The 17,000-nt window shown below is 56.5% G+C and overlaps 1 protein-coding gene across 1 annotated transcript; it reads left to right on the forward strand.

Annotated features, from left to right (window-relative positions):
- The first annotated feature begins 2,793 nt into the window (after window positions 1–2,793).
- Window positions 2,794–16,141, forward strand: PYGM (glycogen phosphorylase, muscle associated). Its single transcript, XM_045372070.2, has 20 exons — window positions 2,794–3,112; window positions 4,134–4,235; window positions 4,323–4,401; window positions 4,489–4,592; window positions 4,934–5,065; window positions 7,263–7,374; window positions 7,466–7,548; window positions 7,984–8,127; window positions 8,474–8,566; window positions 8,795–8,941; window positions 9,140–9,303; window positions 9,646–9,760; window positions 10,328–10,429; window positions 10,766–10,913; window positions 11,198–11,256; window positions 11,387–11,528; window positions 12,273–12,480; window positions 15,172–15,306; window positions 15,542–15,608; window positions 15,721–16,141. Exons 1-20 carry the CDS (start codon window positions 2,870–2,872, stop codon window positions 15,868–15,870), a joined length of 2,529 nt encoding a protein of 842 aa, XP_045228005.1. The 5' UTR covers window positions 2,794–2,869; the 3' UTR covers window positions 15,871–16,141.
- Window positions 16,142–17,000: the final 859 nt, after the last annotated feature.

Consider the following 17,000-nt stretch of genomic DNA (forward strand, 5'->3'; position numbering starts at 1 on the left):
GCCCAGGTTTGATCATGCGGGGCTGGGGCATGCAGTGTCACCCCTGGACAAAGCCTGGAAACAGTGGGGAGTGATGGCATGACAAAGACTGAAAGACGTCACAGAAAAGGTAGTCGGAGAAAGTTAAAAATTTCCCAGTAAAAATGTTCATGAGACAGCAAGCGCCCTAGGTGTAAGAGGGGAGGGTAGCTGGGAAAGGATGGAATGAACTTGGCCTGCCCTGCCTGCAAGATGTGATGGTCTGTGGAGATCGGGTCCTCAGTGGCAGGAACGGAAAGTCTTGCAGAAAATAGGGGTCAATGCAAAGGTGTGTGTGGCCAAAGCAGGCTGCCACGATTGGGCTGTGAGGTGACAGCATGGTTAACTACTGCCTGCCTGGCAGTGGACTGCCAAGAAGTCAGCTCTACTCACAGCAACCCTCCAAGGGACAAGTGTGGGCTGTGAAGAACCTTGGATGCCAGGCCAAGCTGGAGTCCCAGCTGTGCTTAGTGGAGGATGAGGATGAGGCCTAGGAGCTGAGGCTGGGGTGCGAGCTGTGAAAGGGGAAGAGACCAGACAGCTGCCAGCACTGTGTTTTTGTATGTTTTTGAGACAGAGTCTCGCTGTGTTGTCCAGGCTGGTGTGTAGTGGCGATCTCAGCTCGCTGCAACTTCTGCCTCCTGGGCTCAAGTGATTCTCCTGCCTCAGCCTCCCGAGTAGCTGGGATTATAGGCATGTGCCACCATGCCTGGCTAATTTTTGTATTTTTAGTAGAGACAGGATTTCGCCACGTTGGTCAGGCTGGTCTCAAACTCCTAACCTCAGAAGATCCACCTGCCTCGGCCTCCCAAAGTGCTAGGATTATAGACGTGAGCCACCGTGCCCGGCCAGCATTGTTTTTTAATGGTTTATGGAACACTTCTTAAATTAAAGAAATTGGAAATTAGAGAAAAATGTAAGAAAAAGTTGTTTGCGTTCCCGTGTCTGTGGAGGTGCATTTTGGGTTTTTTTTCCTGATCTTTTTTCTCTGCTTGGAAATGTGGCAGGCACCACAGAAGACAGTGTGCCTGTGCCTTTTGGGGGCAGGGGTAGAGCAGGGCTTGGGAGTCTGGAGACCTCTGTAGGACTTGCAGTTTGGCCCACATACTAAGCCAGTGATTCCAGGGCTGCGTCTGCCGTGGCTCAGAAGGTGATCAGAGGCTGGGCGCTGGGGCTCATGCCTATAATCCCAGCACTTTGGGAGGCCAAGGTGGGCAGATCACCTGAGGTCAGGAGTTCCAGACCAGCCTGGTCCAACATGGTGAAACTCCGTCTCTACTAAAAATACAAAAATTAGCTGGGCATGGTGGCGGGTGCTTGTAATCCCAGCTACTTGGGAGGCTGAGGCAGAATTGCTTGAACCCAGGAGGCAGAGGTTGCAGTGAGCTGAGATCATGCCATTGCACTCTAGCCTGGGCAACAAGAATGAAACTCCATCTCAAAAAAAAAAAAAAAGTTCTCAGAAACAGCTTGGCCTTCCCTGAACCAGGCTCTCAATAGTATCCTGCAGCTGTCCAGGCTTTTGACCTGCTGCCTGCCCTCAGAACAGAAACCCAGCTCTTCCCGTCCACTGGCCCACCACCCGGGAGGCCCAGACAGCCTTTGAACTAGCACAAGGTCCTGGTTCCTTTCGCTTAAAGAACAGCAGGATCCAAAGCCTGCCCTCACAAGATGAGGCAGCAGCTGAGAGGAAGGAATTTATTTTTCTCATTGGAGACTCTAAATTTGATGAAGGAATCCAAAGCTCGGAAAGGTAAAGCAACAAACTTGAGGTCACACAGCAAGTCAGTGCTGGGGCCAGGACAAAGCGTGGAATGGGAGGATAGTCAAAGCCTCCAGGGAAGGGCCCGAAGCTGTGAGGCTATGCTCATGAATGGGGTGAGGTCCCCGAGGTACAGATTAGGCACCCATTTTATAGGGTGCCAGGTCACAGAGCTGGTTCACAAAATCCCTGCCCAGGGTGTGGCCCCAAGTGGCAGGAAGGAGTGAGAGAAGGCCTCCAATCACTTCCTAAGCAGTGGAATCACAGGGAGAACTTACTGTCATCAACCAGTATGATGACGGGGTGGGGAATGCCTCAGTTTCTCCCACCCCCAAGGGCCTACAGGACTACAGTTCCCAGGGCCCTGTGCTGCAGGCTAGCAGCCTCCCGCCAATGCTGGCCTGTAACCTGAGCATCCCTCTCCAAAAGGTCACTTCAGAGCTCCTTGAGGGACAGCAACAGGGGGAGCCCAGAGCTGCTCAGTTTCAGTGGGGGTGGAGTGAGGGCGGTGGCCCTGCCTCACACAACCTCCCTCACACCACCAGGGTTGTGGGCCCCCTTTCTCGAAGGGCCCCCTGTCTTGAAGACATTCTGCTAGTTGCACCTCTTCCGTAAGGGGACACTGACTTGCCTCCTGCACCGCAGCCTGCAGGGGGTCCTGGTTCCTTTTACCACAACACATGGCCTCCCATCCTGGTTTAGCCACTGGCAGACAGCTCCCCAATCCAGCACTCTTGCCTGATCTTTCTTGTATCCAACCCTGCAAAAGGCAGGGACAAGGGACAGAAGACCCGTGTGCAAGGCCTGGAGGAAGTGGGTCAGCACAGGCCTGTGAACAAGCCAGGCCAGTCTTGGAGGCCCAAGTGGAGCTCACCTCTCCCTCCCCTCCCCTCTCCTTCCTTTACCCTCAAAATAGCTCCCTGAGCTGCCAGGCCAAGACCCTCCCATTGCAGGGGAGGCGGGACGTGCTGCCCAGAGCCAGGCTTTAAATCCCCTTGAGCCTGGGGAGCTCTACTCCCTGGCTGGAGGCAGTGCTGAGGCTGCCGTCTCCTCCACCATCAGTCCAATCCGGCCCACCCTCCTGCAGCCATGTCCCGGCCCCTGTCAGACCAGGAGAAAAGAAAGCAAATCAGTGTGCGTGGCCTGGCCGGCGTGGAGAATGTGACTGAGCTGAAAAAGAACTTCAACCGGCACCTGCATTTCACACTCGTAAAGGACCGCAATGTGGCCACCCCACGAGACTACTACTTTGCGCTGGCCCATACCGTGCGCGACCACCTCGTGGGGCGCTGGATCCGCACGCAGCAACACTACTACGAGAAGGACCCCAAGGTGCTGCTGGGGACACCTGGGGTGGGGGTATGGGATGGAGGCACTGCCAGGGAGCTGGGGATCTTGATTTAAGTGGCTGCCCCTCGTCACTCTAGGTTCTTGGGGTTGGAGAATCCAGGGGTGCCAGGCACAAGTGGTGCTGGGACAATCTGAGGGAGAAACCTGGGGCGGGGGTGGGGGTCAGGGAGCTCAGAGCAGGTGGTCTGGCTGCAAAAGTGCCCACTCGGAGAAGGTTGGAGGGGGTGCTGGTGGGCAGGATGGCACCTGTGGCCTGGCTGGGCCCAGGTGGAAGGACATGTCAGTTGCTGCATGTATGCGTGGTGTGCCTGTGCAGCAGGAGGGGCTGGGGCAGCTCGGGTGCAGAGATCAAGTGTCCGGTGGGGTCACTGGTAAATGTCAGCAACCTGACACCCCTCAGTGGGGAGTGGGGGAGGAGCAGGCAGACGGGGCCCGGGAGGGGACCCAGGCAACCAGGAGACCAGGCACTGGCAGCATCCTAGTTTCTGGTGCCTCTGGGTCTCCTTGGGATTGAGGCTTGAGGGCCAAGGGGAACTGGGCAGTGCAAGGATGGGAGGTGACAGTCTCTAGCCCAGTCTCTAGCCACTGTGTGACCTTGAGCAAATGACCTTTTTCTCTGGGCCTTGGCCTTGCCCTCCTGGGGAGCTCTTGGAGGCGCTTCCGTGTGTCCTGGCGCCCTGCTGGGCAGTGCGGGGGCGTGTGTGCAGGGGGAAGGGGTTCCCACTCTCCCGAGCGCCTCAGTCCCTGAAGTGGGTATGGCCAGCGCCATTTCCCAGATAAGGAAACAGGCCAAAGAGAGTGATTTGTCCAAAGTCAGAGGAATGCTGGGACCAGAACCTTACCCGTTGGGCCCCAAAGCCTGAGACAGGGAGAAGCAAACTGGGGACAGGGATGGGACTGCTGAGCAGGGCAGGCGGCCCAGAGGTCCAGGTGTGGCTGGGTCTGGCTGAGTGTTGGTGTGTGGCCCTGACCCCATCCCCTGCCCGTCCGTCTCTCTGGGTAGAGGATCTACTACCTGTCTTTGGAATTCTACATGGGACGGACGCTACAGAACACCATGGTGAACCTGGCCTTAGAGAATGCCTGTGACGAGGCCACCTACCAGGTATGTGTGGGGTGGGGCAAGCCATGGGGACTGGGGGATTCCCCTGCTAACACTTGACCCTGACCACTGTCACCCTCACCCCTCCAGCTGGGCCTGGACATGGAGGAGCTGGAGGAAATTGAGGAGGATGCGGGGCTGGGCAATGGGGGCCTGGGCCGGCTGGCAGGTAAGTGGACAGGGCCTTGAGGGTGGAGGGGGCCGATGGGGTCCTCCGTGCTGGGTCCCTGACACCTGCCTCCCTGCACACCCCCAGCCTGCTTTCTCGACTCCATGGCAACACTGGGCCTGGCCGCTTATGGCTACGGGATTCGCTATGAGTTTGGGATTTTTAACCAGAAGATCTCCGGGGGCTGGCAGGTGAGCAGCCTTGGCTCTAACCTTGTGGGGTCTAGTCAGGATGGGGAAGACCCCCACTTGTTTATTATCTCTGAATAGGTCCGAAACAGCCCCCCAAGCTCTGTGGAACGCATCCCTGCTGCTCCCCACCCCCCAACCCAAAGCCAGCTGGTGCCCCTGAAACAGGTGGTCTATGTCCCACTGGATAGCCCAGTAGACCAGGGGCCCACCTCAGAGCCCCTAACTTACACTTGGTGTGGGGTACACGGGCCCACAGCCCCCGCCCTGCCCCACCGTGCACTGTGGTGTGAATGCCTGCGCTGATGCTGCCGGCCTTTCTCCCTGACCTGCCTTGGGTGCAGATGGAGGAGGCTGATGACTGGCTTCGCTACGGCAACCCCTGGGAGAAGGCCCGCCCCGAGTTCACACTACCTGTGCACTTCTACGGCCATGTGGAGCACACCAGCCAGGGTGCCAAGTGGGTGGACACACAGGTAAGGATGAAGCTGGGGGTCAGGGGAGCTCAGAGAAGGGGAGGGAAGAGAAGGAAGCCCAGAGAGGAAGCAGGACCCAGTGTATTTTATAACTGAGGATGCTGAGACTCAGAGAGGTTAAGTGACTTACTCAAAGTCACACAGCTGAAGCCAGGAAAGACTGGATACAGGGACACAGGGGAGCCAGTCTAAGTACTGAGCCTGGAAGGGGAGAGAGGCTGCCCTGCTCCCCCAGTGTCTCCCCATGACCTGGCTCCACCACACACCATGAGATTTATCAAAGGACCATCTTACGACTTGAGTCTGCCCTGAACATCTCGATAGCAGCAGCCCAGAAACGGGGACAGGAGAAAACTGGGACCTTCTGAAAGGAATTCACTCACCACACAGCAAGTTAGAGGAATCCTGAAACCAAACCAAATCTGGACACGGTGACTCATGCCCGTAATCCCAGCACTTTAGGAGGCCGAGGCAATAGGATGGCTTGAGTTCAGGATTTCAAGACCAGCCTGGGCAACATAGAGAGACCCTGTCTCTACAGAAAAAAAAAAAAAAAAATAGACTGGGGCAGTGGGTCATACCTGTAACCCCAGCAATTTGGGAGGTCAAGGTGGGCAGAATGCTTGAGCTCAGGAGTTCAAGACCAGCCTGGGCAACAGGGCAAAATCTGTCTACAAATAACACAAAAGTTAGCCGGGCATGATGATGTGCGCCTGTAGTCCCAGCTACTCGGGTGGCCGAAGTGGGAGAATTGCTTGAGCCCAGGAGCCTGGGTGACAGAGCCAGACCTCGTCTCAAAGAAAAAAATTTAAAAATTAGCCAGGGTGCTGGTGCATGCCTGTAGTCCCAGTTACTTTGAGGCTTCAGTGGGAGGATCATTTGAGTCCAGGATTTCAAGGCTGCAGTGAGCTGTGATTGCACAACTGCACTCCAGCCTTCGTGACAGAGTGAGATTCTGTTTCAAAAATCAAAAAGACCAAAAACTGAAAACCTTAAAACCAAACCAGGTGTCCAAATCCCAGTTTAGGCCGGGCATGGTGGCTCACGCCTGTAATCTCAGCACTTTGGGAGGCCAAGGCAGGTGGATCACCTGAGGTCAGGAGTTCAAGACCAGCCTGACCAATATGGTGAAACCCCGTCTCTACTAAAAACACAAAAACATCAGCCAGGCATGGTGGCACGTGCCTGTAATCCCAGCCACTCAGGAGGCTGAAGCCAGAGAATTGCTTGAATCTGGGAGGCGGAGGTTGCAGTGAGCCAAGATAGTGCCACTGCACTCCAGCCTGGGCAACAGAGTGAGGCTCCATCTCAAAAACAAACAAACAAAAAACAAATCCCAGTTCAGGCAATCTTCCTGCTGGAAGCTTCAGGTCATCACCCCCAAGATGGGCTGCAGATAAACCATTAGGCTTTCAGAACTGAGCATTTGTTTGCTGTCATCCAGGTTAAGATACACTGGGGGTTGCTGGCAGTCCATGCCAGGTGCACATGGCAGCTGGCACAAGTGGCTGTGGCTGGAAGGCAGGAGACCTGGCTCCCTCTGGTGCTGCCAGCCTAGCTGTGTGCTTGGGCTTGGGTCCCTTCCCTTTCTGTGTGTCAGCTCCCACCCTGCTCCAATCAGGGTGACTGAGTGTGGGGAGGGAGGGCGATGCCCCTTAAAAGGGCTCCCTTGGAGGAGTGAATGTACCCCTGGCACCGTGGTAGCAGACAATTACTGATGTTTGCTAGTTATGGAAGGCGGGGCAGAATTAGTCACCGTGAATTAGCCCTGTGGTCAACCAGACATGAGACCTTTGGATGGACTTGACCTCTGTGACCCCTTCAGCCTGGCCCTGGGTTTCCCCACCCCTCTCATGAATCCACAGTGTCCTCTAGCTTTTGCTCAGGCCAGGCTGGCCAGCCCAGCCCCCATCGCAGCAGAGTGGTTGCCAACAGAGCCCCTCCTGGGCTCCGGGCTTATCACCTGCCTCCTTCCGTTCTCCTCAGCACCGTCTGCCCAGGCAGGGCTTATGGGTGTCGGGGAGGTGTTGAGGGTGTCTTTGCTCTAGATGAGGTCCAGAGAGACTGTGGGGTTTGCTCGTGGTTACCCAGCTCGGCGATGCTAGTGTCAGGACAAGAGCCTGTGTCTGCAGAGTGCCCTGAGGGGAGGGAGGCAATTGCCAGGGCTGGCCAGCTCCCAACAGGATTGCCCCCACAGGTGGTACTGGCCATGCCCTACGATACGCCCGTGCCCGGCTATCGCAACAACGTCGTCAACACCATGCGCCTCTGGTCTGCCAAGGCTCCCAATGACTTCAACCTCAAGGACTGTGAGTTCATCCGCTGGTAGCCAGCAGCCCCAGCCTGCCCGCTGGCCACGCCCAGCACAGGCCTTACCCTGTCCCCACTTTCGTCCCTCAGTCAACGTCGGTGGCTACATCCAGGCTGTGTTGGACCGAAACCTGGCAGAGAACATCTCTCGTGTCTTGTACCCCAATGATAATGTGCGTCACCCCCTGGGCTGGGGGCTGGAAGCCTGAGTCTTCGGAGCGGGGGTCAGGGAGAGCTGGGGAGGGACACTTGCTGGTGCCCTAGTCACACCCAGGGCATATTGCTGGCCTTGTGCATCCTATACCCCCACTTCAAGTCTTTTGAGTGCAAGGACACCTGAGTCCTCAGGAAAGTGGGTTAGTGAAGGGCACTTTGGAGGGGCTGTTCCCTGGCGACACCCACAACACACTCAGTTCTTGTGCACCTCTTCCTGACACTGTCTCTCGCCACTAGTTCTTGGTGGAGGAAAGGCCCCTGGGTCCCAGAGAGGGGGACAGCTCAGGACTCAGGGGTCCCGGTATGGGTGGGAGTCCCTCCTGGCCACACCCACTGCAGCTTTAGGCCATGCCCCCACCACCCTGACTCACGCTGCCTCGTGCTGTGCCCAGTTCTTCGAAGGGAAGGAGCTGCGGCTGAAGCAGGAGTATTTCGTGGTGGCCGCCACCCTCCAGGATATCATCCGTCGCTTCAAGTCCTCCAAGTTCGGCTGCCGCGATCCCGTGCGCACGAACTTCGATGCCTTCCCAGATAAGGTAGCATGAGCATGGAGGGTGCCTCTGTGACTGGACAGTGTGTGCCAGGCCTCTCCCTCCAGCCTCAGCCTGCCTGCCCCATGTAATAGATAAGGGAGTGGAGGATGGGAGTGTGGGAGGGTCAGTTGCTCAGGATCCACAATCCACAGGCTCATAACCTGGGCTTCCCTCCTCCTCCTGCCCCACTCCCCCATTCCTCCCAACCCCGTGAGCGCCTGCCTGCCTCTGCCCACAGCCCAGTCACAGAACCATGCTGGGCTCTCTGGGGGCCTCCAAATGGCACAGGACAGTGACCATAGCATGGAATGTGGTTTGGAGCCCAGACTGACTCCTCCCCCTACCCCAGGTGGCCATCCAGCTCAATGACACCCACCCCTCCCTGGCCATCCCCGAGCTGATGAGGATCCTGGTGGACCTGGAGCGGATGGACTGGGATAAGGTGGGCTTCAGGGCCCCTCTGCCCCATCTGATGCTCTCCGCTTCCGAGTTCCCTTCCCAGTTTGGGAGCGTGGGAGGATATGAGTGGAGTGAACAGATTGGAGCCTGAGGCCAGAGGGACCATCCTGGAACCTGGCACTGCAGTGCGGGGGGACCCACTGGGCTGCATAGTGTGTGAGGAGACCCACTGGGCTGAGGTCAGCATCCTGACTGCCCACCTGTGTGCCAGGCATGGGATGTGACAGTGAGGACCTGTGCCTACACCAACCACACGGTGCTGCCTGAGGCCCTGGAGCGCTGGCCGGTGCACCTCTTGGAGACGCTGCTGCCGCGGCACCTCCAGATCATCTACGAGATCAACCAGCGCTTCCTCAACGTGAGTCGGGAGGCTTGGGGGACAGTGTAGGGGTGAGGGGGAGGACACCCAGTCTGGGCCTGGGAGTTGGGGCGTCCAGCCCGGGCCCTGAGACTCTGGGGCAGTGGGGGCTCTGGGCAGAGCTCTGGGGGTATGGGGCTGGGGACTGGGGACTGGGGTTTCTGGGTCTGGTCCTAGCTCTGGGCTCTCTGGGCACAGCGGGTGGCAGCCACATTCCCAGGGGACGTAGACAGGCTGCGGCGCATGTCGCTGGTGGAGGAGGGCGCAGTGAAGCGCATCAACATGGCACACCTGTGCATCGCGGGTTCGCACGCTGTCAACGGCGTGGCGCGCATCCACTCCGAGATCCTCAAGAAGACCATGTGAGCCCCGCTTTGCAGATCCCGCCCCTCTCTAGGCCCCACCCACTCCACGCCCCTCCCACTCCACGCCCCTGTCACAAGAAGCCCCGCCCTTCACCGACCGCTCTCTGTTCTCTGGCTCCTGGCGCCTTTCACAGGTGGTGTCATTCTTACAAGCACAGCAGCCCCTTCCAGTGCCACCCTGTCCTGAGATGATCCCCTCTTACACACAGCACCCCCAGCCTTCCCCAGGTCTGCATTCCCTGCATCCCCTTTCAGCAAGACACCAGGGTAGGGGCCCCAGGGCAGAGGCCTCCATCATACAGGGGCGAGTGGTGACCTTCGTCCAACCTCATCCTGCAGCTTCAAAGACTTCTATGAGCTGGAGCCTCATAAGTTCCAGAATAAGACCAACGGCATCACCCCTCGGCGCTGGCTGGTTCTGTGTAACCCCGGGCTGGCAGAGGTCATTGCTGAGGTGAGAGGCCACCGTAGGGCCAGCAGAGTCAACATGGGTCCCTGCAGGGATCAGCTGGGTATGGTCGTGTAGGTGGTTCACTGAGGCTGAAATCCCTCCCGCACTGTGTTCCCCAAGCCTCGCATCCGCCTGGAGGAGGGACACCATCTTATTTGCATGAGGGTGCTCCGTGTGCTAATGGAGGCCCTGGCTGTGGAGGTGAACCCAGCAGAGGTCACAGTCTAATGGAGGGAGTCATCCATGGGTCACATCTGAAGTGAGCCTGGAAGGGGGCAGATATCTGGTAGGGAAGGCGCAAGGTCATGCTGGCGTCAGGAAAAGGCCAGGAAGCCAGGAAGGCCTGCTGGGGTCAGATGGGGTCAGCCATCAGAGCTCAAGGACAGGAGGGGAGGAAGGTGCATGGATGCCCTGTGCCCCATCTGGGAGGCTGGAGGAGGAGGGGCTGGGAGGGCCCCCCAGAGCAGCCTGCTGGGTGGAGGGGGCTTGGCCGACCTGGAAAGGGCCCCTTCTGTGTTGAGAGGAGGGAGGACAGGGGGATGGGCTTGGCTGAGAGCCATTTTCCCACAGCGCATTGGGGAGGACTTCATCTCCGACCTGGACCAGCTGCGCAAATTGCTCTCCTTTGTGGATGATGAAGCTTTCATTCGGGATGTGGCCAAAGTGAAGCAGGTGGGGAGAGCTGCATCGTGGGACAGCTGTGCTGTGTGGAGAGCGCTGGAGGGGGCCAGATGGCTGGGTCAGGTGTGGCAAATAGAGCTCATCTCTCCTGCCAGCCCAGGCCGTTGGTGGAAGTTGGCTGGAGTCTGTGGTGGGAAGGCATCATCTGACCTCACGTGAACAGTGCTGACGTTGATTAGCAATGTCTACCCTGGTGCGGGAGTGGACAGAAGTAGCCAGTGAGCCTCCTGGCAGCCATCCTTCTGGGGCTGAGTGAATGGAGTGTGGACTGTAGGATTTCCTGAGGCTGTGGCCTGTTGGTGAGCCCTTCCCTGTCTCTGCCTCCAGGAAAACAAGTTGAAGTTTGCCGCCTACCTAGAGAGGGAATACAAAGTCCACATCAACCCCAACTCACTCTTCGACATCCAGGTGAAGCGGATTCACGAATATAAACGACAGCTCCTCAACTGCCTCCATGTCATCACCCTGTATAATCGTGAGTGGCAGTCACTCTACCCTGTCTCTCAGTGCTCCCCTGTGTTCCTGAGGCATAGTACATACTGCCCACCCAACATCTCCTTTGGCCTTGGGACTACTCTCGGGGCATGGAATTATCCCCATTTCACAGATGGGCAAACTGAGGCTCAGAGAGGGGAAAGTGACACTCACATAGCAAGTGATTTTCCGAGTCAGGCCTACTGTCTCCCAGCCCAGCCTCTGTCAGGAGCTACTACCCAGAGGGAAAAGTAGGCCTACTGGATCCCTCTCGTTCCTCCACAGGCATCAAGAGGGAGCCCAATAAGTTTTTTGTGCCTCGGACTGTGATGATTGGAGGGAAGGTGAGAAGCCAGGCTCCAGCCCTGGGCTCCCATCCTTTGATATATCCAGGTTGAGGTCAGCCTGGCTGAGTTGCAGGATAGGGGGTGGGGGACCAGGCAGTAGAGTTGACTTCAGACTTTGTCCCCTCAGGCTGCACCTGGGTACCACATGGCCAAGATGATCATCAGACTCATCACAGCCATTGGGGATGTGGTCAACCATGACCCGACAGTGGGTGACCGCCTCCGTGTCATCTTCCTGGAGAACTACCGAGTCTCACTGGCCGAGAAAGGTGGGTGCTGCCAACAGGGACCCTAGGGAGGCTTTGACCCTAGTTCAGTCTCAGGAAGAGGCATCAGTCATCTCTTCCTGGGATACTCGTACTTGAAAGAAGAATCTGGAGAGGGCAATGCTTAAACCATGAGGAAGCTGGGTGTGGTGGCCAACGCCTGTAATCCCAGCACTTTGGGAGGCCAAGGTGGGTGGATCACCTGAGGTCAGGAGTTCAAGACCAGCCTGGCCACCATGGTGAAACCCCATCCGTACTAAAAATACAAAAATCAGCTGGGCGTGGTGGCGGGCACCTATAATCCCAGCTACTCGGGAGGATGAAGTAGGAGAATCACTTGAACTTGGGAGGCAGAGGTTGCAGTGAGCTGAGATTGCGCCACTGCACTCCAGCCTGGGCAACCAAAGCAGAACTCCATCTCAAAAAGCAAAACAAGACAAAACAAAACAAAGCAAAAAACCCATGAGGATGCCCTCTAATGGTGGGCTTTCAGGCAGTACACGATGAAATTACCTTCAAATCTTCAAGGTGGGGAAATCCAGGTTGGACCTAGATGGTCAAGAATCAACAAGAGGTGGAGGGCAGTGGGGGTGCGGTGTGAGAGGCAGGCTTGGCTGGTGAAGACTGGGAGTTTGGGGTGGAGCGACTTTGAGTCCGGCTATGCCTGGGGCCAGCCTAATCCGAGAGTCCCCAGCTGGTGTGAGGGTCTCCCCTGAGTTGACTTGTCCCCCTGCTGCCACCCCACAGTGATCCCAGCTGCAGACCTCTCTGAGCAGATCTCCACTGCGGGCACTGAGGCCTCAGGCACCGGCAACATGAAGTTCATGCTCAACGGGGCTCTGACCATTGGCACCATGGACGGGGCCAATGTGGAGATGGCAGAAGAGGCTGGAGAGGAAAACTTCTTCATCTTTGGCATGCGGGTGGAGGATGTGGATAAGCTTGACCAAAGAGGGTATGGGGGTCAGGGTTCACGGGGAAAAGACACTGAGGTGTGGCTGCTCGAGGGTGGTGCTGGGAGCAAGAGGCATGTCTGGAAAGACTGGTCCAGGCCCAGCAAGGTCTTGGTCATGGCCAGCAGGATTCTGGGAAACTTTAGAGGGTGCTTACAGCAAATAAGCTTAATGAAATGGGGAAAGAAAGAAGTAACACAGAACCGAAGGAAAAGGAAGAGAATATTATATCAACCCTAAGAGATAATATTGTTTGGGAAATGGAAGTAAAAAAATCCTTGCTCCCTGGAAGTCATGGGCAAAAGGGAAATATGGGCACAGTAGTTACAAGGGGCCTATGGTCAGAAACAGTTCTTCAGAGGAGACATTATCCTGGCATTACATTAAAAAAAATTTGTTTTTATTTTATTTTTATTTATTTATTTATTTTTTGAGATGGAGTCTCGCTCTGTCACCCAGGCTGGAGTACAGTGGCATGATCTCGGCTCACTGCAAGCAGCTCCGCCTCCTGGGTTCACGCCATTCTCCTGCCTCAGTCTCTCGAGTAGCTGAGACTACAGGCACCTGCCGCCACGCCTGGCTAATTTTTTGTATTTTTAGTAGAGATGGGGTTTCACCATGTTAGCCAGGATGGTCTCGATCTCCTGACCTTGTGATCCACCTGCCTTGGCCTCCCAAAGTGCTGAGATTACAGGTGTGAGCCACCGTGTCTGGCCTATTTATTTTTTTTTGAGATGGAATTTTTCTCTTGTTGCCCAAGCTGGAGTGCAGTGGCACGATCTTGGCTCACTGCAACCTCCACCTCCTGGGTACAAGCAATTCTCCTGCCTCAGCCTCCTGAGTAGCTGGGAGTACAGGTGCATGCCACCACACCTGGCTAATTTTTGTATTTTTCGTAGAGACGGGGTTTCATCATTTTGGCCAAGATGGTCTATATCTCCTGACCTCATGATTCACCCGCCTCAGCTTCCCAAGTGCTGGGCTTACAGGGGTGAGCCACTGTGCCTGGCCTATTTATTTTTAGTTTTTTGAGACAGAGTCACTCTGTCACCTAGGCTGGAGTGCAATGGCATGATCTTGGCTCACTGCAACCTCCGCCTCCCAGGTTTAAGTGATTCTTTCACCTCAGCCTCCCGAGTAGCTGGGATTACAGGCATCCACCGTTACGTCCAGCTAATTTTTGTAGTTTTGTAGAGATGGGATTCTACCATGTTGGCCAGGCTGGTCTGGAACTCCTGACCTCAAGTAATCCGCCTGCCTCAGCTTCCCAAAGTCCTGGGTTTACAGGCATGAACCACCGCGGCCTGCTTGAATCCTGGAGAGAGATTTTCCATGTTATTAGTCTTCAAAAATATTTTAAATGTTTGTATAACATTCCATCCTATGAGCATGTCACAACTTATTTAATCAATTCCATATGGCTGGACACGGAGGTTGATTTCTGGTTTGTTAAATATTATTGTGATGAGCAACCTTTTAACATCTACGTCCACATCTGATGACTTCGTTAAGATAATTATCAGAAAGGCAATATTTCTGAGTTAAAAAGTATGAGTTCTTAAGGCTCTTGATACAGATTGCCAGACTGCTTTCCAGACAGTTTCTCCCAGTTTACCCTCCCACAACAGCTTCCCAGAGTTGGCATTAAACACTGAAAGGAGTTTCTCCTGTGAGGCTTCACTAGAAAGCTGGCTGTCCCATGGGCAGGAGGGAGCTGTGAGATGTTGTGATCGCGGTCCCCCATGCTCAGAACTAGGCCTGGAAGAACCCTCTGGCTGCAGGATGGAGACAGTGCTGGAGGTGGCAGATGGGGGACCGCTGTGGGGGCTGACACCATAATGCAGGGAGAGTCGCCTGAGAGTCGCATGAGGGGACAGGGATTAGAGACTGTGGGGAGCGCTGGTTTCTGATCGGAAGGGTTAGGGTTTGAAACTGGCCTGTGGAGCACTTTGAGCCGCGGTGGGGGCGCTGAGGGTCAGCTGAAGGGTTACCTTTTTTTTTTTTTTTTCTTGAGAAGGAGTCTCGTTCTGTTGCCCAGGCTGGAGTGCAATGGCATGATCTCGATTCATTGCAACCTCTGCCTCCCGGGTTCAAGTGATTCTTCCACCTCAGCCTCCCGAGGAACAATTGGGATTATGGACACACAACACCACGCCCAGCTACTTTTTGTATTTTTGTAGAGACCAGGTTTCACCATGTTCGTCAGGCTGGTCTTGATCTCCTGACCTCAGATGATCCGCCCCCCCTCAGCCTCCCAAAGTGCTGGGATTACAGGCATGAGCCACCGTGCCCAGCCCAGTTGAAGGGTTGTACCTGTTAGCTGCTCTTGCAGTCCGAGGGCAAGGCCAGATGTGGACTTGGGCTACTGGAGGAGAAAAGCCATTTTGGAGCAAACAAACCGGTTAAGAGACAGCAGTGGCATGTGGAAGGCAAAGAGCTTGTTTGGGGGCCTTGGCTCTAACACTTAGCTTTGTGTATCCTCCGGGCCTCAGTTTCCTCATTCACGAAGGAGGGATGAAAAGCTGAGCAGAGAAGGGGAGTTGCAGGGAGGCCCTCCGGGGTGTGTGTGGCAGCCCTGGGGAGCAGCAGGCCGGGCCTGGGTTTTGACCCTTGGGCATGGGACCTCAGCTTTTCTCTGGAAGAGGAGCCAGGAACCCCTTTCTGGGTAGCTGACTGCAGCTCTGTCCTGGCAGGTACAATGCCCAGGAGTACTATGACCGCATTCCTGAGCTTCGGCAGGTCATTGAGCAGCTGAGCAGTGGCTTCTTCTCCCCCAAACAGCCCGACCTGTTCAAGGACATTGTCAATATGCTTATGCACCATGACCGGTGAGCTGGCTGGCCCGGGAATCACGCAGGTGGGGCTGCTGGGTGGATCGAGGTTCAGGTTTGTGGTGGGGAAGCTGGACAGGGGTCCTGGCAGTTGAAGCCAGGAACCTTTGGAAGCAGCATGACCCTCCAGGTCCCCGGCTGTCCACTGGGACAGGGCAGGCTTGGCCCTTGACCTCATAGAACTTAACCTAGCCCCTAAAGGAATAGCACATGCCTATCCTTTCCCCTCCAGGTTTAAAGTCTTCGCAGATTATGAAGACTACATTAAATGCCAGGAGAAAGTCAGTGCCTTGTACAAGGTGAGGGGTCCTGGGCCAGGGGTTGGCAGGGCTTTGGTGGCCCTGGTTGGGATGAGGCAGAAAGTGGAGATCCTGCCACCAGAGTGAACCAGAGCTTCCCTTTGACCTGCAGAACCCAAGAGAGTGGACGCGGATGGTGATCCGGAACATAGCCACCTCTGGCAAGTTCTCCAGTGACCGCACCATTGCCCAGTATGCCCGGGAGATCTGGGGTGTGGAGCCTTCCCGCCAGCGCCTGCCAGCCCCGGATGAGGCCATCTGAGCCTCCAGTCCAGACCCCAAACCAGCCCTTGAGCCTGTCAGAATCCCCTGGGCCAGCCCCAGTGCCTCATGCAGAGGGTGGGGTACTAAAGTTAGATCTCTAAGCCCCCTCCTGGAAGTCTCATTTTCCCCACTCTCAATGTCCCAGTGTCCAGCGTGACTAAGGACACGGGCCCCCTTCCATCCTCGGGCTCCCGGTCCCCTCCTATTTATGGGGTCTGACCAACTGCACCCACTCCCCAATAAACTGATTCTCCTTGGGAGCCTCCTTACTCCTCGTTGTTGGGAAATATTTTTAGCTCTTGGCGGGCTCAACAGCAGCCGCGCAATCGCCCTCTTATCCTCCACCCTCGGCAGGTGCGTCCCAGGGCGGGGCGGTGGTGGGAGGTGGAGGGGGCGACCCCGTGGGGGCGGGGCCTAGGCCTCTCCAGCCCCTTTCCTGGCGTCACCCTCCACGCCTCTCTTCCCAGTGCCGTGTCCATACTAGGTCAGCGGCCAGCCTAGCTGGCCGGGGGCGGGGCGTCTGTCTGGGTGGGGCCCACCGGGGCTGGGAGCTGGGACTCGGGCTGAGGCCTCCCGGACCATGGAGGATCCACGCTGTCGAGGGCAGGACCCAGGAGGGGGAGGAAGCAGAGGATGCTCGGCGCCTTCTTGGCTCCGCCCTTAGCCCCGCCCTACTGCGGCGTTTAAGGGTCTCTTAGCAGGTGGCTGCGCTCGATCCAAAGTCGGGGGAGTGGTAGGGCAGGGAACACTCGCATACTGCCTAGGCTAGGCCATGTCACCCCCTCATTATGGGGAAACTAAGGAATAGAAAGGGCCTGTTTCTAGGTCTTACATTATCAAGACTGAGGTGCGGGGGCGGTCCTGGTTCCCCCGCCCCGAGGCTGGGAGGGGCACGCCTCGGAAGGGAGGTTTGGGGTCGGTGGTTTCACAGTGAGTGTGTGAAGCCAAATGGCCGGAAACCGTTACCCGCTCTCCTAGGCCCGGCTAGTGGGGACCCCAACCGCCTGCGGCTGCCTCTCCCAAGTTCCTCCCTGCTGGCCAGGCATCCAGGCCCCCAGTCTCCAAGCTGCGGAGAACCCACCGACACATGCGGCTGCCCCTTTCCATTCGGCCCTGTGGGAAGCCAGG

The sequence above is a fragment of the Macaca fascicularis genome, chromosome 14 (assembly GCF_037993035.2).
Source record: "Macaca fascicularis isolate 582-1 chromosome 14, T2T-MFA8v1.1".
NCBI classification, from domain to species: Eukaryota; Metazoa; Chordata; class Mammalia; order Primates; family Cercopithecidae; genus Macaca; species Macaca fascicularis.